We start from the raw sequence: 25,048 nt of genomic DNA on the forward strand, positions 1-25,048 counted from the left end.
CGAGCCAATCCTTCAATCTTAAATAGATCCATCTTCAGAGGTATTTAAATGTAACTGACTTAAACACCTAGAACAGAAAAAATTTGCTGTTGTTTTAAGTTACAGTGTAGAGAATAACACAAGCATTTGGAGGATGCATCTATTAACTCAGGAAATGTTTCAGTGAAAAGATGAGATTAGGCTGGGTTATATATACAAAGCTGAGAAACTCTTACAAGAGTGATTAAAGGCACAATGGTGACAAAGAACATGCTCTATGAAAGAGAGGAGACTAGCCTCAGTAGAACAGGTAGGTCACTTACATTGGGGAACGACAAAAAAGCTGTCAAGTGGTATACAGTAAAACTCATCAAGAGCTGTAAGTGCTGACCATCTTTATCCTTTAAGTACCAAGAAGCTATTTAAACATTACTTCTAGGTAAATTAAATCTATCGGCAGTACACAGTAAGAAGAGAAGTATGCAATGTTTTGGGAAGATTGGCTGAAGATAACACTAGAAGAAATAGGATGAATTAGATATCCCTCTTACACAGTAAGCTAAGGATAACTCATATTTATTTCCTGAATGAAAAAGAGCTGGGGTAGGGTAGAAGTAATGGGAATGAAGAGAAAGAAGAATCCAAGGTATATGAAATTATCAACACTTGTTCATTTTTGGTATTATAGATCTTACCACCTTTTTGGTAGTTATTTCACTTTTTGTTACTTTTCAAAGTATTTCCCTATATCAGGGGTTGGCAAATTATATTAGAGTCGCTAGGTCTGGTCTACTACCTGACTGACTCTATCTAAGAATGATTTTACATTTTCAGATGGTTAAAAACATAAACCAAAGGAAGACTATTTCATGATATATAACAATTATATGAAATTCAAATTTCCTATGAAGTTCTACTGGAACACAGTCATGTCCATTCATTTAATGTATCACTATGGGCACTTTCACGTTATAGCAGCAGACACGAGTAGTTGTGATAGAGATAACATGGCCTTGCAAAACTGAAAATATTGTCTGCCTTTTCATAGAAAACAATTCGCTAACCCCTGTTCTTTATATTATTTATTTGGCAATAATTTCAAAATTTACAAAAACATACTTTTTTTTACAGAAGAGTACAAGTGTCATTGGCATTTCTAGTAAGTTTTTATCCAAGCTTTTCACCTGCTAATTTTACAATTCCAGCAATCCAGAAGACTTTGGTAGGTAGGCTGCAGTCTGTATTAGGAACTTCCACTCTCACATTTTCTGAGATATCACCCCAGCAGGTCCCCATAGGTGCCTGTCATATAAAGATTATTAAATTATTGTGTGAAGATAAAGCTTAAAACAAATCAATCAATACTAAGCATTACCATCAATAATAGGATTATTAAACTAAAAATGTCATTTTAACCCATTCATTTTTCTCTAAAAATGTAACTGATTGCCCCTTTCACAGAACTCTATTTGGAAAAAGGCAATGTCAGGGTCAAACTCAAGATGAAGAAAGAATTCACATTTTTAGGACAAATCCACACACACTTCAAAATTCCATACTGTCCTAACACAAGATTTAAACAGCAATTTTTCTAAAAGCTCAATTACAAACTTGATACATTTCACAGGATAAAACCAATTTAAGAAACTTTTTTTTTTTTGGTTGCAGTTTGGCTAGGGCCAAGCTCGAACCCACCACCCTCGGTATGTGGGGCCGGCGCCCTACCCACTGAGCCACAGGTGCTGCCTACTTTAAGAAACTTAATTCTTTTTAATATGTACTAAATAAATCCACTTCACCCTAATCTCTAATTTTAAAAGATCTGGCCAAAGAACAGGAAGAAAAATAATTACAATTAGTAATGTGATTTCTGACAACAGGAATAAAAGAAATAAAATTTATCTATATTTTCAATTTAAGTTACATTCATAGAGTATAAATATAGTCTATTAAGATATCTGGACATGAAGGAAAAGCACTGGATAAAGTTAAGAAGGTAGAGCTGAAGAAGTTTTAGAGACGAGTATCATGGTAAACTTGTTAAATAACTTATTTTAAAATTTCTCATCTGGAAATCATTACAACGAGAAAACTTTCAATCTTAGAACTGGAAATCACTAGCCTCTACATTAAGATAGGGACTCAAAACCAACTGAGTATCATGAAGGCATTTTCCAAAATCTAGAAGATGTTCCCAAATTACAACTTCCATTATATATTAGTCCTTAAAACTCAAGGCAATTCACAGTTATTTGGCATTTGTGCAATGGTAAATTAAGTAAGTGAATTCAGGAATCTAAATGCTGACACGACTAAACAGTCTCTGTTGCCCTGCATGATCAGCTCCTCATTACATATACTAGTAGTTCAGAACCTTGATCATAAAGAAAAGGATTACATGAGGCTATAAAAGACCTGATAATATGAACAAATCAGGAACAAAAAAGCTTTAAAGCTCAAAGATGAGCAAAGACATCTACAAATTACATAAACTAACTGATTTGCACATCAGGCAAACACCTTCCACGTGAGGGCCCTCACACTTTGGTGGATTAGCCTAAAACAATATCCTATCTTCTCAATAATTTGTGGGATTTCTGAAGGAGAGAAAGAGAATTTCATATACTGAACTATGTCTAGAAACCAAAGACAGAATCAATTAATGGCTATTTCTTTAAGTAGTAAGAAATGACTATACCTCATTAACTTGGAAATGTAGTCTATCCCAACTACTTGTGATTCTGGAAGGGTACATATAACTATATCCCTGAGTTGTATAAAAAAAGAAAAAAATACTCATTGACTACTTCCTTCTTTTTGTTTAAAGTGAAAGACTGGACTCTTCAGGTTCTGCTATCTCCCCCTATATCATTCTAGACTGTGGGGCCATCCCTATTGCCAGCAGATACGATCAGAAAAGGAGAAGCTGGAAGGAAGACAGGTAACACAGATTAAGCTAATACATATTAACACAAAGATCATATATTCATTTCCGTGCAGATAAACCAATTAGAGCAGACAGATACAATTAAATGCATACATTAAAATGCATCAGATTAAGGTATGATATCCATCCCTCTTTGGTTGGTTGCCAAACCTGTCAATTGGGTTTATTTTTCTTTGAGAAGAAAGAGGTATGGCAATGTTGAAAGCTGGGATTAGGTTGGCACAGTGCTCAATGAGTTTGGTGTACAGGACTCCTTTTAGAGGTAGATGTGACAACCTAAACCTTAACCTTTGTTTGGAGAAAATAACTTTTAATCATATTTTAGTAAAGAAAACAAAGTGTCAATACTAAAAAACAATGTTTACTTTGGTGGGGGATATTATATTTTGGTCCCTGTAGTCTGGATTGGTATAGGAGAAAGTAGCAGAAAGTGACATTTGTTCTTGCCTGTAAGGTTGTGGTTCTGCTAGGCCCTCTTAAACCAATCCACATGGTTCAGTCTAAGAAAAGAAAAATGAAGAAACGATGACATCAACAAGATAGAGCACTACAGTCAAAGCATAGTATGTGCTCAGTGTATATTGAAATAAGGTAATTCCATAGATATATCTGCCCTTTTGTTTAAAATCAACATTCTTAATTGTAGAAGACTAAATGACCCAGGGCTTGACAGCCATCTTCATCCAAGTCATCTGTCTTCTCTTGCTGGCAGGAGGGATACCTCTGAAAGTCTGGATTGGCATAGCATGAACTAGCAGAACCATAATTTACAGGTAACAACAAATTTACCTTCCAGACTCAGGACGCGAGGTCCACCTCAGGCTCCTCCCAAACAAGGAAGATCTGCTCCACCACTTCCTGCTCCAGGGCCACTTGTGAGGGCTATCTGGGAGCGACTGTCCTTCCCTGCAAGGTAAGCTGTCATCAGGTCCTGCAGGACATGGCCAAATGCAAATGCTGAGGGTTCCCCAACACCAATGTATGATAACCTCCACCTGACTGTAAGAAAATAATTGGGTGGGAAGTCTTATTTTCTGCACTTCAAGATTATTCCCAGATAGTCCAATAGCTCAGATAGGTACAGTATCAGACTCTCAGAAGGCTGACACACTGCACACACAATGCTTTTTGGCAGAAATACAGCTTTTCCCCTGCAGAGTTGCCAACCTGTAACTTTGGATAACAAATAAATCTTTATTACTAACAAGAATATATCAGTGGTTGGAGGCAAGACCTGGTCACACACAGGTAACCAAGAAAGAATCTATCTAAATGAGATGGCAAATATACAAAATGCCACCATTAAAATAATTTCAGATTAACAGGAAAAAGATCACATATAGTAGAGACAGATCAAGTATTATGCAACCAAAAAGAGGAGAAAACATTACATAAAACTGAGTAGGAAGAAATTATAATTCCTAAATACTACCTATTGGAATTGGTAGGAAGTAGAAATAGGAAAAAAAAAACCCAACCAAACAAAAAAACAACTGTTCCCACCTTCTCCACAAAGTCCACTCACCTTTTGCTTTGATACTAGAATCTGCTTTCTGGTGGTAGCAGGGAGATGGGAGCACAAAGAGGTTACAAAAGGAACCTGGGATGCTTGGAGAAGACGTGAAATTGAGAGAATGCTATGGGTATGCAGAAAGGTAGGAAGCAGCGGCTACTAATTTGGAAAGGCATAAAACTATAAATAATTTTGGAAAAAAACATATTGAACCAATATTGGTTAAGAACTGGGAGATCCCAAAAGGAAAACAAAAAAGCCTTTAGAAACAGAATTAAGAAAATAGTCAAGATTTGTTGATGTATCCTTTATTTTTTGCTGACTGAATTTTTTTTAAAATTAGGCTTTCTTTAAAACATAAGAGAAAGATGATTTTTATTAGAATCCACTGCTCTCCTGAAGGGAATTTATTTCATGGCCACACTCCCAACAGCAGTAATAAGTGCCACTAAGTTTTATTTCTATTAGAAGAAAATTTTGCCATCTAAGGTATACAAAACTACATGTGTAATACACATTATAAAGAAATATGGATAACTATCCCTTCAGAAAAGCTGGCATGCACACAGACCCAACACAAAAATGAGGATTAGTGTACATCATATAAGTAATAGATTTATCTGTGGTGGCAGAATACAAAAGTATGATAAATTCAGCTTTAAAGTTCTAGCATACATGTGTAGAAAAACCTTTTTTCTTTTGGGGGGGGGACAAAACCACCTCTATTTTCAAGAGAGAAAAAGGGACAATTATAATATTTCTGGTCTTGGCAAGGACGTTATCAGTAAGATACAAAAATATGTACAAAGAAGTCATTTTACCAAAAAGACACTTGCACTTGAGTGTTCAATGCAGCACAATTCACAATTGCAAAGATGTAGAATCACCCAAGCGCCCATCAGTTCATGGTTGGATTTGGATTAACAAAATACAGTGTACATACTTGGATGCTATGGAATACTACTCAGCCACAAAGAAGGATGAACTGAGGCCTTCTGCAACAATCTGGATGGATTTTCCATTCTGAAAAATGGAAAATCAAACACTACATATACTCACTATTAAACAGGAACTAACCGATGAGTACAACATGCACTCTTCCCTTACAGAGGGAAGTAAAACTCACTGGAAATCAAGTGGGGGGAGGACGGGTGGATGAGTAAAAATCTACCTAATGGGTACAATGAACACTGGAACACAACGTGGGTGATGGGCATGCTCACAACCCTGACTCTGGCATAAAAAAAATTATGCATTAACCAAAAACATTTGTATTGCTGTAATATTTTGGGAAAAAAGTATTCAGGTACCAAACAAAGAAATCTGAGGCCTGTAAATATATAACTGAAGGAATATATGATTTTAACCTTTCATGGTTTTATGTACAGTTGATATTGGCATCTTTTGGCCCATGCTGTTGTACTCTGGAAATAAGTGTTCTACTTGATTTCATAAAGCAAAAGGTGTGCTTCAATTTAGAAGACTACAGTCTTCAAAAAATTAAAAAAAAAACTGAGTGCTTTAAACCTCATAAATACACATAAAACTGGAGGCTCCTGTGGGTTCAAAAATAAACTATTAATATAAGAAAATAATCTGTGAATTTCATAAATGTATACAGTACACATGACTGGCATTTGGTACTATATTAATATTTTGGGAGATTTTCCTTGTTAGGATAGATATGGATACTGCTTTTGTGGTCTTAATTAAGAAATACATTAAGTAAGAAAAAGACTTTGCATTATGAAAGTAGGCTAAAGCCCCAAGTTGAAAATTATATTCAGCTACTCAAAAAAGTAGAGCAGTTTCTTCATTTACAACAGATGAACTGGGTCAAGTCGCAGTGGCTCACACATGTAACTGTACTTTGGGAGGTGGAAGGGGGAGGATCGCCCTAAGCTGGGAGTTGGGAACAGCCTTGGCAACAAAGTGAGAATCCCCACCTCTACAAAAAAATAAAAACAATAGCTGGGTGTGCTAGTGTGTGCTCACAGTCCTAGCTACTTAGGAGGCTGAAGCATGAGGATCACTTGAGCCCTGAAGTTCAAAGCTGCAGTGAGCTATGATTCATTAGGTCACAGCCTAAGTGACAAAGGGAGATTCTGTCTCTCTAAAGAGAAATGGACTAGAAGAATTAGAGGATTTTAAGGATGCCTTCCAGCTTTGTGACCGTATGATTTATTATTAAATAAAAGAGATATTACCTAATTTAGTTTCCAACCTCAGAGACTGCCAAGGAAGGGGTGGCCAAGTGCCAGGGGCCAACACTATGTCAGTACCAACCTAACCCTGTCAGATCAGTGTAGTTTCCTCTATATCCTGCTGTGTTGAGGTTTGAGTAAGATTTTAGTAGGGAAAAGGGGAATTCTGATGCTTAAATAAAAGGTGTGAGAACTACCAGCCAGATAACATTAAATATATATCACATATATGGCAATCATAATTTACAGATTTTTAGAAAGTAGACATACTAAATGCCAATTGCAGCTTGATTTTCATTGTCGATTATAAAATTATAGCAATTATCAAAAAGGATATAGTCCTATGATCTATTCTGCAGAAAGTCCACTCTTAGAAGTTTGAAGATAAAGAAGAATTCTACTCTTGAAATTGTATGATTTCAAACTAGTACTAGTAATATTTAGGTGATGGAAGATAGAAAGCGCTTATTTAGGATCTTTACTCCAGGAGAAGAGGTTAAGTTAAAAGCAGCCAGATAGTCAGAGCTCTGACAATGCTCCCATCCCAATTTAATCGGAACAGTTCTGCTTTCAAGGCACACACTGTTTTGTTTTTTTTTTTTTGAAAACCTTATCTGAAAAAGAATTCCTTAGGGGCAGGAAAGGCCTGCAACAAGTGCTCAAGTGGAAGAGAAGGCAGAGTCTGAAGGAAGGGGGCTTTACTGATGAACCAGCGTCAGAGCAGGATCTGATGATACAAGGCAGGATCCTGTGCTCTCAGAAGCTCCTGACAATAGGTTTTCTAAAACCAATGCCACTACTTCTTAGAAACCCAGAAAACTAGCTCATGGGAGAATCATGAAGAGTCAGCTCTACGGACAAAATCAAATTTAATATGAGGTTTGACCTCCTAATCCAGATGTGTTCAAATGAAGATGCTGGCTAAGGTAACAAAGTAAACTGTTTGCACAAAAACAAAGGAATTACTACTATAGATTTTTTTCCTATTTGATAATAAGAAGGCAGAAGAAAGGTACATAGAACAGGAAGGCACGAGGTCCATACAACTGAGAGACAGATGCCCTACTTCTGAGAGAGGAACAAGAGATTCTGTATTATGATTGTTATTAATAAGGCTGAGGTTAGCTGCTGTATTTTACGTGATAAAAAAGCAAAGGTTGAGGCTCAGCGCTGGTAGCTCAGTGAGGAGGGTGCCAGCCACATACACCAAGGCCGGCGGGTTCGAGCCCAACCAGGCAAGCTAACCAACAATGACAACTACAACAAAAATATAGCAGGGCATTGTAGCGGGTGCCTTTAGTCCCAGCTACTCAGGAGGCTGAGGCAAGAGAATTGCTTAAGCCAGAGAGTTTGAGGTTGCTGTGAGCACTGATGCCACGGCAACAGCTTGAGACTCTGTCCTCCAAAAAAAGCAAAGTTGAAAACAAAATGAATTCATTATTACAGTAGAAATTTTCTTATAAAAGTTTAATATAATGATTCAAAAATTTGGACAGGGCTAGGCATGTTATCTCACGCCTGTAATCCTAGCACTTTGGGAGGTCAAGGCAAGATCACTTAAAGCCAGGAGTTAAAGAGACCAGTCTGAGCTGGTGAGACCCTGTTTCTCTTAAAAAAAAAAAAAAAAGAAAAAGAAAGAAAGAAAGAAAAGATTAGAATAGATTAGGAAAGAATATTAGCTGGGATTGATGGTATGCCTGAGCCTAGGAGTATTTTTTTTTTCTTTTTCTGAGACAGAGTCTCACTTTGTCACTCCTGGTAAAGTGCTGTAGTGTCATAGCTCACAGCAACCTCAAACTCTTGGGCTTTAGCGATTCTCTTGCCTCAGCCTCCATAGTAGCTGGGACTATAGGAGGAGCCACAACGCCAAGATATTTTTTAGAGACAGCGTCTCGCTCTTGCTCAGAGCTGGTCTTGAACCCATGATCTCAGGCAATCCACCTGCCTCGGCCTCCCAGAGTGCTACGATTTATAGGCATCAGCCACCATGCCCAGCTCTGAGCCTAGGAGTTTTTATTTTTTAGGTTGCAGTTTTGGCTGGGGCCGGGTTCGAGCCAGGTATCCTTGGTATATGGGACTGGTACCCTACTCCCTGAGCCACAGGTGCCACCCAGTGAGCCTGGGAGTTTAAGTGACCTAAGATTATGACACTACTGCATTCTAGCCTGGGCAAAAGAGGGAGAGCCTGCCTCAAAACAAATACCAAGAAAACAAAGACTTGGACGTGAAATAATATATATATATATATATATATATATAATGTTTTAAGACTTAGAAATGCTACTCTCTTTTTCACTATTTATATAAAATGACTTGACATGGTTTATGATATAAAAACAGATACAAGGAAAGATCAAGGATATTCAGGAGGAGATAACAGACAAATGTTCCTGGAATGAGAGATGAAAGTTACTGTAACTGAGAACTTAATCTAATTCTTTTTTTTTTTTTTTTTTTTTTTGAGACAGAGCCTCAAGCTGTCCTCCTGGGTAGAGGGCTGTGGCATAGCTCACAGCAACCTCGAACTCCTGGGCTCAAGTGAGTCTACTGCTTCCGCCTCCCAAGTTGCTGGGACCACAGGTGCCCGCCACAACATCTGGCTATTTTTTTTTTTTGGTTGTAGCCATCATTGTTGTTTGGCGGGCCAGGCTGGATTCGAACCCACTGAGCCACTTGAGCCACAGGCACCGAGCCAACTTAATCTAATTCTGAGATTAGCACCAGGAAAGCACTATTCCACAAGAGAGTTAAAGACTTGCTTCATAGTTCTCTTCAAAGCTGTTGTTATGTATGCACTATGTCTCACAAATATGATGCTACTATCAACATTATAACCAAATCATTATTTTACATCAACATAAATAAGATTACACTTACTTTCAAGAAAGAAAACTAGCAAATTAATGAACTGAGCTGTAACTTATATTTCTACCACTAGATTAATTAATCTGCTTGACTTTGATCAAAACCCTCTACTAACCATGAATGAGTTAAAATTCATTTGGATTTCCAGAGCCAGAACTCAGGCTCAGTTTTGTCTAGCTGATGTTTAAAAATAAAGCCCTAAGTAAAAAAAAAAATGTTTAGTGTAAACAAAATTTCCTTAATTTTCTAAATTCTCTTATACATAAAACAGTAGCAGGTAAGAATCCTTAATATTAAACTTGTAGTCATGTTAAAAAAGTAGTGAAGAGAATCACAGATAATCAAATCAAAAAGAATGGAATCAAAAGGAAGGAACTTGTTATTAGATATATTTTAAACATAATTCTGTATTACTTCAGACATTCTGTAATAACCTACATGCTAAAAAGAACACGTTTTCCCCCTAATTTTTTGAGTTTTTGAAAACATACAATGACTAGAACCCTCCTTTTCCTAAATTCCTTCTATCTATATTAGGTCCTAAATTTTTTTTAAGATACTTTTTTAAAAAGACTGAGAAAAATCTTAGTCAATTCGTCCACTTACTGAGCTTTGCTCTTTTAACCTCAGAAGAGGCTGAAGTATCCACTATATTTAATCAGCAGTTAAAATGATGCACAGAAGGAAAGAGAAGGAAGGAGAATGTGATGTGAGATGGAGACAGACTCCATTTGGAGAGCCTGGCCGCCACTGGGAAACTCAAGGTTGGAGCAGGGGACGCTCTGTAATAAGAGCAAATGGCAGGAGGGAGGGAGAAAGGCTCACACCCTAATGTCATCGCCAAGGAATATCAGTACTGTTAATTCAGACAAAACACCTGCTGTAAACAAAAATACTAAAGGGCATGTAGTTATTGGTGAGGGGCAAAGAAATATGATCAGAAGGAAATACAGATGGGGTTGGGCCAGTTAACTGACAGAACTATTAGATGAAACCAAATTAGAACTTTTGAGTCTACGCATAGAAAAAAAGATATATTTTAATTAACAGCAAGACTAGCAGTTTTGAAGGTCTTTGTAATTCATGTTCTAATTTTTAAAGTTTTGTGGGAAAAGCCCCAAACCAAGAATTTGTAGGGATGTCACCCTTTATTTTGTGTAATAAAATATTTTATTGGTGATGACTTCCTGCTTGGCCCCTTCAGTTAGGTATTTATATAATGAATATATGTGCAGGATTCACAGATGATGTGATAAACTCAGTGGCACAATTCTGAGACTAATGGTCTATACAGTATTCTGGGGAATGCTACCATATAAATGGTATCCTCCAAAAAAATATTTTACCCTAATTAAAGAATCCTTAAAGGGGCAGCTAGTTGCTTCAGATTTCTATGTCTGCAGTATTATACCAATCATACACGAACAGTCCTTGAAGGTGAAGTAATCCATTTAAGCAACCTGATAGCACCTTAAGATAACCCTTCGAGGTCCTGTAACTTGTGCCTCTCAGTCCTATGCCCTGAGTATGCCACACCAAAACGACTGAGGAAGAGGACAAGAGAAGTTCTAGCGTGCACAGGGAGAAACTTTCAATATTTAACACAAATACTGGAAACTGTTCTAGTAGTTGGAGAGAATGTCCTATCTAGATGCCACTTGGTCAACCCTGTTTTGGGAGACAGCATAAAGGACCCTATAGCCACTTGGGAGAAGGCACCCACAGCTCCACTCAATACTGCACTGTCATGTCCTGGGCTGGCTTCTGATAGACCTCAAATACTTGAGGAGTTATTCTGAAGAGTTGTAAATGCTATGTTCTACACTAATACCTGTCCAAGTAAACAAGATGATGTGTTGTGTAGGAAATGATCAGATGGCTACAGAGCAAGATTATCAGAAAAATTCTGAGAATGAGTAAAATTAGATTTCAGGCAGCACAGTGATGGGGATCAGTGGAGAGTTCTGATGGCACGTATGTTTGAATGTAATAGCTCTAATTTTGTAACACCTCGGAGGGGGGTTATTTCTCTTAAATGAATTTAAGTGAGTCAATTACAAACTGAAATTGGGTGAATAATTCATATTCACGTATTAGGTATCTATCACCCACTTCTATTCTATAGCAAGAATCTTGACTGGTCAAAAACAAGGAGAAAATATGAAGTTTTTTTTTTTAAGAGACAGAGTCTCACTTTATCACCCTCGGTAGAGTGCCATGGTGTCACAGCTCACAGCAACCTCTAAGTCCTTGGCTTAGGTGATTCTCTTGTCTCAGCTTCCTGAGTAGCTGGGACTACAGATGCTCATCACCCTTGGTACATGGGGCCAGCACCCCACCCACTAAGGCCACAGGTGCTGCCCAAAATATGAAGTTTTTTAAATGACTCAGTGCTCTCCAAAACAGCAAAATCTCCCCTTGACTTAATAAAGGCTTAATCCAAGGTGTTAAAACCCACCAATACTTTGACTTCCTGCTTGGCTCCCTTAGTTAGGCATTTATATAATGAATGCCTTTTTCAAGGTGTTAAAAACCACCAAAGTATTGAGCTTATAGCTCATCTTATATTCAGTCAACTCACCTACTAGGGGAGCAGAAGGGTCATCAGCTTAGGTGAGGGACAGAGCATTTATCATTACAGTGACTGGAAGGCAGCAGGAGTTTAGAAAGTGGGCAAGTAGGCTGGAAAGGTAATGAAGCTGCCTACACCTTCTGGAACCCCACTCTGGCACAAGGGGGATGGACCACGCCTGTCAAGAGGATGGGAGTTAAAAAGACTGGCAGAGGAGATGGGCTTCTAGCAAGAAAGGAAGCCTGGAGGAAAAAAGGTGCACGTGTGTGTGTGGGGGGGGGGACGAAAGGAATAGGGACTAGAAGGGAGTCTAAGCTATTTCTTCTAGAAGTATTTTAGTAAGGTCAAAGGCTACATGGGGGAGAAGAGTAAAGGAAATGAAAGAGAAATTGTGGGATTTCTGACTTTTTATGCTTTTCTGATTTCAGAGAGGGAGTGGTTTTAGGGAATTATCAGGTCTGCAAAATGGCCCAGACACTGCCCTGGAGTCAGCAGAGCTTCTCCTAGGAGGTTCTCAGGGTCCACTGCCTCTGCTCTGCTCACATGGTTTTCTTGTCCTTGAAGAGCTTCCCATCTAGGCTTTACCTGGTTAGTTTCTATTAATTCTTTTTTTTTTCGAGACAGAGTTTCATTATGTCGCCCCTTGGTAGAGTGCTGTAGCATCATAGCTCACAGCAACCTCAAACTCCTGGGCTCAAGAGATTCTCTTGCCTCAGCCTCCCAAGTATCTGGGACTACAGGTGCCCACCTCAATGCCTGGCTCTTCATTGCAGTTATTTAGCTGGCCCAGGCCGGGTTTGAACCCACCACCCTGGGTGTATGTGGCTGGTGCTATAACCACTGTGCTATGTGCGCCAAGCCAGGTTTCTATTTATTCTTTGAGGTTCAGTTCATATCCTTTGTTATGACAAAACTAGCTTTTCCCTGTCATCCTATCTACTCAGCTATTCACTGTACACTAACACCCGGGTAAGAACACCTTTTAAAAGGGGTTCTCATGATGTGTATCACCTATTTTGGCTCACAATACTACACTACTAATAGTTTCTTTGTGATTTTACATTTGGAGACAAAAACAAAATTGGAAGAAAGATCTTTAATTTTTTGAATTATCAGGTCAAGTTACAGATTTAGGTAACGTATGTTTCTATCAGGGTGAACCATCTGACAATGTCAACTATTTTTGATATGCAAAAACTAGCAATTTTGTACGGTGCAACAGGAAGATTGGATGAAACTAATACTTTTCCCCTGTTTAAAATAATTTCAAATTGTAATTTCACTTTCACTTACAAAACTTACAAAAGTTATTTTTAGCTATTAAGTATAATAATATAACAGAAGCATTTCAATGACAAGGTATAAAACAAATATCTTCTAAAGATAAGATGCTTAGGTGTTTTTGTGCCTTTAGATTTAAACAACAACTAAGCATTTTAAAATAAGGAGGTGAGAAATTTCATACTTACATGTTTAAAACAGGTGACTGGAGCTGCTATAAAGCTATTGCTATTTATGTAGTTGCCCCAGCTGAAACCTTCCATGGAGACTGCTGAAATAAAACAAATTTAGATACATTACAATTCTCAAATACTTGATTTATAAGAAGGCTATTATTGTTAAAATGTGAAAGGACATAAAATTAATTTAGCCCCTTTAAGGAAAGTTTTCTATTTTTTCTGTAAGAATTAAAGAACTTCTCTAAATAACATGACCTTTAGCTTATATCATACTGGCAAACAAATAGTAGTTTCTTTGACTGTTCTATATATCACACATGCTCCTTGGAAAGTGAAATATAAGCTCTCTAGTTAGGGGGAGCAAAGAACAGGTGAGAAGTGTCCAAGATAACACTGCTATGGCTGCACCTGTGTTTTTACTCCCACTCAGCTCCCTTCAGTGAGTTATCTACCTACCATCTAGTATCTAATACCCTCCCTAGCATTTTTAATTGCCTTACTTCCTATTTACCTTGTTACCTCTGTACTCCTGTTAACAATATTCCATTAGAAACGATCTTTTCCTCAGTCTCTATTACTTTCCTCTTCTCAATCCCTTTAAAGGCCACTATGTCCCATTTCTTTATTATCTCCACATGCTGTCTACCAGCCACAGAATAAAGTATCAGTACATGAAAAATAAACCTAATAAAAATATTAAGATAATTACCACAAGCACTGGCCAGCCACAGCATAGAATGTCAGTAGATAAAAAATAAATGATAAACCAAATAAAAAAAATTAAGGGAACTCTCACAAGCAGTGGAATTCACACACGCAAACTATTCTCTTTGGAGTATCATTTACTGAAATCAAAACCATGGTCAGGAAAGCTAGAGTCCTACTGTGCTAACAAGGTATAGAAAACAGCTTAGTTAAACAGAGTAGAAACTTGAAATGTTAAAACTAAATGAATCAGTAAGTATTTTACCTGTTACATTCACCAATATTACCTGCTTTTGTCTTTGCTTGATTTTGCAAGGTAGCTTGATACTGAGCATATGCAGCAAGTTTAGCAACTAAAGGTTGTTTCTGAAGAACTTTTGCTTTCTTTGTTGGAGGCTTACCCTAGAACAAGAAGAGTTAAGTAAATAGGATTCTTTTTTACCCCCCTACCATTGAAATTTAACTTGATTGCACACTACTCATTCTGCTTAAGTAAACATTGAGGGTTTAGAAAATTATTAAAGCAAAGGAAACATACAAGAAATTTTAACGTGAAAATTTTTTTCTGGAGTTCTGCTACAATGTACATATCTAGCATGAGTAGCAGAGCTGGCATAGACTAAAATAGCAATATGCAAATTAATATGTTAATAAACATTATATCCCATAAGGTGTTAAAATATAGGCTGTGGTGGGTATTTGATTCCTTCTTATAGTAGACAGAACCAGTGGTTATTCACTCATGCAGGTTGCCAAGCATTGCTATTTATATGGTAAGAAAAGATAATTTAATGTTCAAAGAGCAAGTGACTGAGGTTTATACCTTTAGTGCTAACGCAAAAGATCAATGACAAAATGACCATGGGCCAAATTCACAGTGTGACAAACTGCCATCCATGTGGGCACAGACCACTGCTCGGGATCTTTAGGCACTGTCTCTCTGAAATATAGAAATACATCTGAGTGATGTATTTCCTTAATTTGGAGGATTTAAATAACCCTTCAGTGCTATATAATGATCACAATAATAAATTAAACAAGAATAAGGAGAATGTGATCATTCAATAACAGATACTGCAAAAATCAGCCATGTAGTGCCTTTTAAAAGTTGTTTATATGCAATGAGAGTAACGACTTAGTTAAGTTTCCAGTTGTTTTGTAGGCATAGACTAAAACAGGCCATGACAAACATTTAAAGCAACATGATTTTCTTTCCATACCATGAATGTTTTCAAAAAGATTAGTTGGAGTAACCAAATACCTTTGGTCAAGATATCAAATGGGTTGTACTCAAAAGTACAAAGCAAGGATGTGGTAACATACGACTAGACATTAAATCATTTCCCCCCAAATGTTAAAGACTCTATCTTCATGTTAAAAGGAAACAAGGGGGATAAGGAAAATGGCTTCAACTTCTGTATATAAAAAGGTGTTTACTGTATTTATATTTATGTGGAAAAACTATGGGTATTTTTAACTCACTTACATAAACAGCTCAATTTATGTCCATTTAAAATAGTTGCTTCAATTTTAGACATAGAACAATCTTTGGAGCTTACACATTTCCTAAAATTGGAGGGTATAAGATAATAACTGGCCAATTGGGCAGAAGTGGAGTGCAGTGAATCACAATCAAATGACTGGAAAAAACCATAAAAGCCATAGAAGTAACACATATAAAGAATAAGAAGGTTTCTGTACCGTTACCTGAAGTCTGGCCAAAATGCTTGCCTTCTTGGAATTTGACGAATAACTTCTTGAACACGAAACACTGCAGAAACGCTTTGTTTTAGAGTAGAAAGCATCCCGAACACCAACCATCCCACACATCTCACAGGTAGCTAATTAACAAGATAAAAACACTGGCATTACGATCATATAATAAAATCAATCTTTTAATCTAAATGTTTAATAACAGTTTATCCAACTATCTGATGACTTGTAATTTAAAAATGTCCCTTAAAAATTTCTTTTATCTCCACATGAATGATAAAGAAACTTGCATAAAAGCTAGAGAGAAGACTGGTATGATGCTACGGTGAGGGGCTCGACAAGGTCTGATAGAACTCTGAGCTCTGAAAGGCTTTATAAAAAGGGTCAAAAGATACATTGCTGTATTAGATTCAACTAACACTTCCTTAGTGCTTATCATGTGCCAGGCATTTCTATGTATGTTATGAATTCCAGATTTTGAAAGGATTATAAATAAACAATGAAATGAAGTGCAACACAATGGAGGATTTACAGCCAAGTGTAGCACAAGACTTTAAAACACTGCAAAGAGGCCAGATGTGGTGGCTCACACCTACAATCTTAGCATTTTGGGAGGACAAGGTAGGAGGACAGCTTGAGCTCAGGAGTAAAGACCAGCCTAAGAGACACACTATACCTCTACAAAAAATAGAAAAATTAGCTGCATATGGTGGTACACACCTGTACTCCCAGCTACTCAGGAGGCTGAGAAAGGATTGCTTGAACCCAGAAATCTGAGGTTGCTGTGAGCTAGGCTGATGCCCTGGCACTCTAGCCTGGGAAAAGAGTGAGACTCTGGCTCAAAACAAAAATACCAGGGAAGTTGAAACCTAAAAAGAGTTAACACTTGAAAAAAATGCTAAGTGCAGTACCAGGATTTCTTCAAGTTTTGTTTAAGGGACAAGAAAGAAGGAATATGTTCAAAGCTTAAGGTAGGCACTGTACTACTGACCAGCAATAGTGGAAAATAGAACTCTTGACTTCTAAGTTATGTATAAAGGACAATCAGAAAGGCAGAATCAGAACAAGGTTCATGAGGACTGAAATTCTTTTCGATGAACAAATAAACAGAAAGTTATATAGCAAATAACTGCCTTTGTGAGTCAAAGTCTCTATGAACAGGTAAACTAGAGGGACTTGTAACCAGTGCAGCTGGCCCTCTGTATCTATGGATCTACCAACTGTGGACTGAAAAGATTTGGGAAAAAACGCTAAGTCTGTACTGAACATGTACACTTTTTGTTCTTATCACTATGCCCTAAACAATACAGTATAACAACTATAACACAGCATTTACAGTGTATTAGTTATTATAAGTAATCTAGAAATAATTTAAAGCAGTGGTTCTCAACCTTCCTAATGTCGCAACCCTTTAATACAGTTCCTGTGGGTCGTGACCCACAGGTTGAGAACTCTTTAAGTATACGGTTAAGAAATGTACAGGTTATATGCAACTATACCATTTTATATAAAGGACTTGAGAATCTCTGAATTTCTGTGACTATAGGAGGTATTGGAACCAATCCCCCATGGATACTGAGGGACAACTATACTTACAAACCTATGAAAATCAGAGAAAAAAGGTAAAAGCACCAAAAGATTAGAGACGAACAAAGGGTGCCTCATAGGAGAAAAATTGGAATGGTTTCTTCTTATTATAAAAATTACAGCAGGGCAGGGTGTGGTAGCAAACACCTGTATTCCTAGCACTGTGGGAGGCTGAAGCGGGAGGATCACTAGAGCTCAAGAGTTCCAAACCAGCCTGAGCAAGACCCCATCTCTACTAAAAATAGAAAAAGTAGCTGAGTGTCTGTAGTCCCAGCTAGTTGGGAGGCTAAAAGAGGAAGATAACTTGAATCCAGGAGTTTGAGGCTGCTGTGAGCTATGCTGACACCAGGGCACTCTGGCCTGGGGTAACAAAGTAAAACTCTGTCTTAAAAATAAAAAAAAAAAGAAGTACATACAGCAGAAGCAAATTTCTATGACTATGATGCAAGGTCCATCAAGACAGGGACCATATTCTGTGTTGTTCATTTCTGCATCTCTAGTATTTAAAATAGATGCTAGCATTCATAAAGCTTTAATAAGCCTTATTTCATTTTATAAGATTACCAGACTGATATAATTAAACCATGCATGAGAAGAATATAAAAAACAAGAGGAGTTGGGCAGCACCTGTGGCTTAGTGGGTAGGGCGCTGGCCCCATATACCAAGGGTGGCGAGTTCAAACCCGGCCCCAGCCAAACTGCAACAAAAAAATACCCAGGCGTTGTGGTGAGCGCCTATAGTCCCAGCTACTTGGGAGGCTGAGGCAAGAGAATTGCCTAAACCCAGGAGTTGGAGGTTGCTGTGAGCTGTGTGACGCGGCCACAGCACTCTATTGAGGGCGATAAAGTGAGACTCCATCTCTAAAAAAAAAAAAAAGAGGAGTTAACATATTTGATAAATTCCGTTATGGAGCTTTGCCAATTAGGACTGAGGAATTTCAGCTAGAGTAGAAGATACTCAGGTTTTAACTGGTAGGATGACCACACTAGTGGGTCCTGATAAATGAAGTTTTTTGATATAGTCTGTAAGAACGTGTATCAAACCTTGTGATTTTCAACTTTTTAATCAAAAGAGTAGAACAGAACCAATAAGGCAGAATTATCAAAACTGAAAATGATATAAAACTGGAAGATTATTAGATGACAAAGCATTTATCATTAGGTGACAGAATGAGCAATCAGAAATTTCTAAGACCAAAAGTAAATTAAAGAAAATGTTAAGCCGAGTGTGGCGGCTCACACCTGTAATCCCAGCACTCTGGAAGGCTGAGGCAGGTGGATCGCTTGAGCTCTCGAGTTCGAGACCAGATTTAGCAAAAGCAAGACCCTGTCTCTACTAAAAAAATTAGAAAAACGGAGGCAAGAGGATCATTTTAGCCCAAAAGCTGGAGATTGCTGTGAGCTGTGACACCATGGCACTCTACTGAGGGTGACAAAATGAGACTGTCTTTGGGGAAAAAAAAAAAAAAAGAAAGAAAGAAGAAAAATCAACTGCAAAAACACAAGACTGCTTTAAACTGCTTTAGTTTATTTGATTGAGATCAAAGGATATCAGTTATTTGCAAATTCAGTATTATTTTCCAAATAGCAAAAGTGGTACCAATGGAAACACAGTGTCCTGAAAAAGGGAGATAAAGAACTGGACTTTCCTCTGTGCTCACACAGGGTGACTGACCATTTGTTTCAAGTGTTCTCTACAATGTGGAGCTTTCATGGCAAAACGAGGATACTCCCAGGCCAATCAATCACGACAAGCTGTCAGCCTATCACTACATAATCTGAGGTATCTGCAGAAGACCAGGATATTGATAAATTAAATCACTGTGATACCATGAGCACTAGGTGAAGCAATTATGGCTCCTTGGCATGTCCTAAAAACACACTAGAACCAAGTGTCCTCTTTCCCTACTGTCTAGCCACTTCTGACCACATGGTATTCTCAGAACTAAGTGTTCTAGTATAGAGAAAAGAGAAGTCATAGAACAAGGATTAGAATTAGTCTGGCTTTAAACAACAATAGTTAAGACCAAAAGATAAAAGAGCAAGCATAATTTTGGTACAATATAAAGAATATTCTAATAATCAGAGATACGAAAAAAATGACACTGCTTTCTGACTCAGAGAATACTCTCTCACTAGGCATTTTGAAACAGAAAACTTCTTTTTGAGACAGAGTCTTATTACTCTACTGCCTAGGCTAGACTGCATGCAGTGGCCAGATCATAGCTCACAGCAATCTCAAACTCCTAGGTTAAAGTGATACTCCTCCCTCCACCTCCGAGTAGCTGAGATGATAGGTGCCCACCACCACACCTAACTAATTTTTCTATTTTTAGTAGAGACAGGACCTTATTCTTGCTCAGGCTGGTCTCAGAACTCCTGAGCTCAAGCGATCCTCCTGCCTTGGCCTCCAGAGTGCTAGCATTACAGGCTTGAGTCACTGTGCCTGGCCCATAACAACTTCTTTACAAGAAGTTTTCTGGGCCATGTGTGGTGGCCTGTAGTCCCAGCTTGGGACACTGAGGCAGGATAATTGCCTGAATGCAGGAGTTTTAGGCTACACTGAGGTATGATGATGCCACTGCACTCTAACCCAGATGACAGAGACCTGTTTCAAGAGAAAAATTGTTACACAAGAGGTAGTCCTACTTTGACAACTCTTTCAACTCTAAGTCTATGATTCTATAAACTTTCAGTTACATAGGTATTTCTTTTTTATTTGAGATAGAGTCTCACTTTGTCACCCTTGGTAGAGTGCCATGGCATCATAGCTCACAGCAACCTCAAACTCTTGGGCTCAAAAGATCCTCCTGTATCTGAGGCTAGTCTTGCTCAATCTTGCTCAGGCCAGTCTTGAACTCCTGAGCTCAAGTGATCCACTTGCCTTGGCTTCCCAGAGTGCTAGGATTACAGCCCTGAGCCACTGAGCCCCGGTCAAAGAAACAAAGGGATTTCTTATCCAGTTACTCAATTTATGCTCCTCAACAATCTTTAAAGGATTAATAGTCTTTTGTTGTTGTTGTTCTACTTGCTTTCCACCACAAGGCAGTAGGTAAAGAGATAACACTCAAACTCAGAGATCTTAGCTGGAACTGTTAAGTTTCAGACTCTAGCTCTTCCCCTTGTCCTTTCAAAATCCTAAGGACAGAAAATGACAGAAGAAATCATATGAAAATACACCCTTAACATGAAGTCAGATAACAGATGAAGGCTAAAACACTTACCCATTCCTGATTTACCGTCTGGGTACGTATAGACTTGTCCATTGTTTTTGATAATTGGGAGACTAGAAGGTAAAGGAGCCACTTCCTCCTCACTCTCTTCAGAGCTGGAGCTGCTACTTGTGTCCTCACTGCAGCTATCATAACCGTCGAACATCCCGAACCAGTCTCTGCTCTTCCTTTCAGGTTGTGAAAAACGTTCAGCCTTGAAGTAGAAAAAACCAGTAACATACAAGTAATGACATAGTGCTCAAAGACCTAAAAGACCTTAGCACAAAATCTAAATGAGATTTGACAAATGTTAAATCTAGCCCCGAGAAATGATCACTTTATAATAAAAAGTTAAATGTCTTTGTCAAAATGAAGCCCTTTATTTCCATGAGGCACAAATCTATTACCAATCATGTCAGCTAATAAGATTAATAATAGTAATTGTGAAGACGAAAAAAGAACACTGAATCAGAAGACCATCGTGTAACTCAAGTTTTGCTTTAAACTAGGTATGTCACTTCTCTATAAAGAATTTATGTCAGGCTCATAAATTTACACTAGCCATAGCACAGTGGTTACAGCACCAGCCACATGCTGGCGCTTGCCAGCTAACCAACAATGACAACTACAACATGGTGGGCACCTGTAGTCCCAGCTACTTGGGAGGCTGAGGCAAGAGAACTGCTTAAGCCTATGAGTTTGAGGTTGCTGTGAGCTGTGACGCCACGACATTCTACCAAGGGCAACATCGTGAGACTCTGTCTCAAAAAAAAATTTATACCAGATTTATTTTCTAAAAAAACTGTGGTAAAATACACATAACAAGATGATTTCTGAATTTGACTTTCATCTCTGAAACTAAATTTCTATATCATTTAAGAGTATTCAGAAAATACAAATGCTTTTAAAAATCACCATTAAAAAGTTCAGGAGGGATTAATGGAGAATTTAAAGTTTTAAAATGTGAAAGATTTATACTATCTGAAGAGAAACTAGAATATAAGAATTTAAATTTTAGACACAATTTTTTAGATATTAACTACGGTAGAAGAACCTCCATAGCTGGCCACCTCCCTACACTGATCATCTCCTGAAGTTGATCTAATTTTCATATAATGGACATGCACACAAATTGTATCAATACAGTAAGCCTAATTCCTTATGTTGGCAATCTCTGTATGCTGACCTGTTTGTCAATACTCCCTTGGGTGGTCAACTTACAGAGTTCTATTGTATTTCAATAATTGTAGGAGGTAACATTTATACATACATATCCCTATTTCGTTTTTAAAAACAAATTATGATTTAAAGAAAGCCAACTCAATTGCCAAGCTAAACATTATTTCCTTTCCAAAGGAAAGCAAAGCTGTTAAGGGTACTCTCCACTCTGAATCTTCTCCAAAAGATGTGCCCTCATTTAAGCCACCAAAAAAAAAAAACAAACAAAAAAAACAAAGACAAAACTAATACTTCTACTCCAATCCTTCCTAGAACATATCCCCAAACTTCAGGTTTGGTAAGAAGAAAGTCAAAAGAAAAACAACTGGAATGGTATCTGAAATGAAAAAAATACAAAAAAACAAACGAAAAAGTTCCCCAAAACATTAGTAAACATGCATTGAGTTATAACTACAGAGATGCAAACTTATCAACCAAAGAATCTTTAGGGTTTGGCACCTATCCTAATCATTTGCTTCAGTTAATATACTGAAAAAAAAAAATCTTACACCTTATACTGAATTTCTTTCCTGGCTAGTCCACCTTTCTTGGTATTCCATGACCAATAACAACGCTGAAAACTATAGTCCAAAGCTTTGCAAGATAAAATCATCCAAAGGCATCTCTTAGTTTTATGCAATAAACTGAGAATTTCATTTTCAGGCATTAAACATCTGCATTCAAACGAGAAACTGATTTTTAGTTCTGTTAGGTGTAACTGCGAAAGCAACAGAAACTCATTTCTTAGTCCACATAATGGAAATATAGTCCCAGAGAAGTCTACTTGGGAGGTTCTACGTATGTTCTAATAATGCTGCCACAATCCCCAAACTGTTTTTGGTATCTTCTTTTAGAACTTTTTTTTTTTTACAGATAGGGAGCTCTCAGCAACCTCAAACTCCTGGGTTAAAGCAATCATCTTGCCTCAGTATCCAAAGTAGCAGGAACTTTAGGCACCTGTCCCACACCCAGAACCCAGCTAAGATTTTTTTATAGATTTTTTTCCTTCTTTTTTGTTTTCTTGAGACACAGGGTCTGTCCTGGTTCAGGTTAGTCTCAAACAATCCTGCTGTGCTGACCTCCTGAAGTGTTAGGATTATAGGCACTAGCCACTGTGCCCACCCTAAAACTCTTTATTAGACCCAATTTTTATTTTATTTTACTTTTTTGAGACAACAGAGTCTCACTTTGTCATCCTTGGTAGGGTGCTGTGGCATTATAGCTCATAGCAACCTCATACTCTTGGGCTCAGGCGATTATCTTGCCTCAGCTTCCCAAGTAGCTGGGACTATAAGTGCCTATAATGCCTGACTATTTTTTTAGAGGCGGGGGTCCTCAATTGTGCTCAGGCAATCTACCTGCCTCAGCCTCCCAGAGTGCTGGGATTATAGGTGTTGAGCCATCGTGCCCAACCTTAGATCCAAGTTTAAAATGAAAAGCTTATCATTCATGGTCACTTCAGAATGACTCCCTCTGTTCCCAGCAACAGTTTTCCCTACCTTGCTCATCCATCTCATTAGGTAGATTTGATTCTGAAAAACTTTTAGGTATTTCCACAAATCAAAGACATCTTCAAAGAATCAAGATTTGCTACCACTAGGAAATTTAAAAGGAATAAATCGGACCCTTAAGGCAATTCCAAAAGAACAGTTCTAACTAACATTCTGAATTATCAGGTGGTAGGGAAATGGGATAATACTCATTTAGATACAGTGTGGTGCTATGAACACAGAATTCTGAGGAACTTAGGTCTGAAACTCAGCTTTGCCATTTATTAGCTGTGAAATTGAGCAAGTTCTAAGTTTCTTCTTTTATTCATTCAACGACTTATCTATCAAGTATTTTGTATCTCACAATAGCTGAGGCTAAAGACAGTGTGGTACACAGAACAGAAGAGACCCATGGTTCTCACAAAGTTATAGTCTACTGGCAGGAGAAACTAAGCAAGGTCATACGATGACAGAGGAACTCAGTCAGGGAGAGTCAGCTGAGATTCAGTGGTGAAAAAAGGCCTCAGGGAAGTAAAACCAGGAAGACAAAAGGGCAGCCACTTAAAAACCTAGTGCTAGAATATTCTAGGCAAAGGAAAGGACAAGACAGAGGCTTTTAGGTTAGAATAAATTTGGTGCACTGAAAGGTCAGTGTGGCTGGTGCCCAGCATGAGAGGTGTGGGAGATGAGGTCTGAGGAGGATGAAGTGGCCACATCATGAGGGCCCTAGGCCAGAGTAAAAAATTAATTTTTTTTTTGTAGAGACAATGGGAAGATATTATGAACTATTTATCACCTTGCCTGGCCTATACTTAATACTGGACTCACACAGCTCACCTCCATGAAAAGGTGTCCTTTCATACCCATAACTTTCATAACTTATCTACTATATAGCCAGCTCAGTTAGCAGCTCATGCATGTTTACAGACTCTTAATGTCAACCCGGAGAATATAATCTGACAGAGGATCAATGATTATAGAAGATGATTATAGAGGTATATATAGTATGCTGTCTTTTCCAAAACATCTTGAAGGACTGGCCGGTGTGGTGGCTCATGCCTGTAATCCTAGCACTCTGGGAAGCAAAGGTGGGAGAAATGCCTGAGCTCAAGAGTTCAAGACAAGCCCAAGCAAGATCGAGTCCCTGTCTACTAAAAATAGAAAAATAAGCCAAGCATTGTGGCAGGCACCTGTAGTCACAGCTACTTTGGAGGAGAAGGATCACTTGAACCCAGAATTTTGAGGTTGCTGTGAGCTAGGCTATTACCATGGCACTCTAGCCTGGGGCACACTGTGTCTCAAAACAAACAAACAAAAAAAACAAACCTTGAAGGATTTTTTTTTTTTTTAGAAATAATCTCACGTTGTTGCCTTCGGTAGAGTGCCATGGTGTCACAGCTCACAGCAACCTCAAACTCTTGGGCTTTAGAGATTCTCTTGCCTCAGCCTCTTGAGTAGCTCAGACGACAGGCACCTGCCACAACAGCCAGCTGTTTTTTTGTTTTTAGCAGACTGGGGCTGGGTTTGAACCCACCACTGAGCTATGGGCACCGCCTGAAGGACTAACATTTTTTTTTTTTTTT

General features: G+C 38.1%; 1 protein-coding gene across 3 annotated transcripts in view; it reads right to left on the reverse strand.

The window, feature by feature from the left end:
- MBTD1 (mbt domain containing 1) overlaps positions 1–25,048 on the reverse strand; it is a 78,335-nt gene that overhangs the window by 24,042 nt on the left and 29,245 nt on the right. For 2 of the 3 annotated variants that reach the window (XM_023519214.1, XM_023519215.1), the window contains 5 exons: positions 20,770–20,971; positions 15,953–16,086; positions 14,533–14,647; positions 13,550–13,632; positions 1,164–1,281 (listed from right to left, as the gene is read on the reverse strand). In XM_023519214.1, coding sequence (XP_023374982.1) covers positions 1,164–1,281; positions 13,550–13,632; positions 14,533–14,647; positions 15,953–16,086; positions 20,770–20,923 — 604 coding nt within the window. In that variant the 5' untranslated portion in view covers positions 20,924–20,971. The remainder of the gene's footprint in view (positions 1–1,163; positions 1,282–13,549; positions 13,633–14,532; positions 14,648–15,952; positions 16,087–20,769; positions 20,972–25,048) is intronic. The other variant, XM_023519216.1, reaches the window with a different exon arrangement.

The sequence above is a fragment of the Otolemur garnettii genome, unplaced genomic scaffold (genome assembly GCF_000181295.1).
Source record: "Otolemur garnettii isolate 467f Iridium unplaced genomic scaffold, OtoGar3 scaffold00162, whole genome shotgun sequence".
NCBI lineage: Eukaryota > Metazoa > Chordata > Mammalia > Primates > Galagidae > Otolemur > Otolemur garnettii.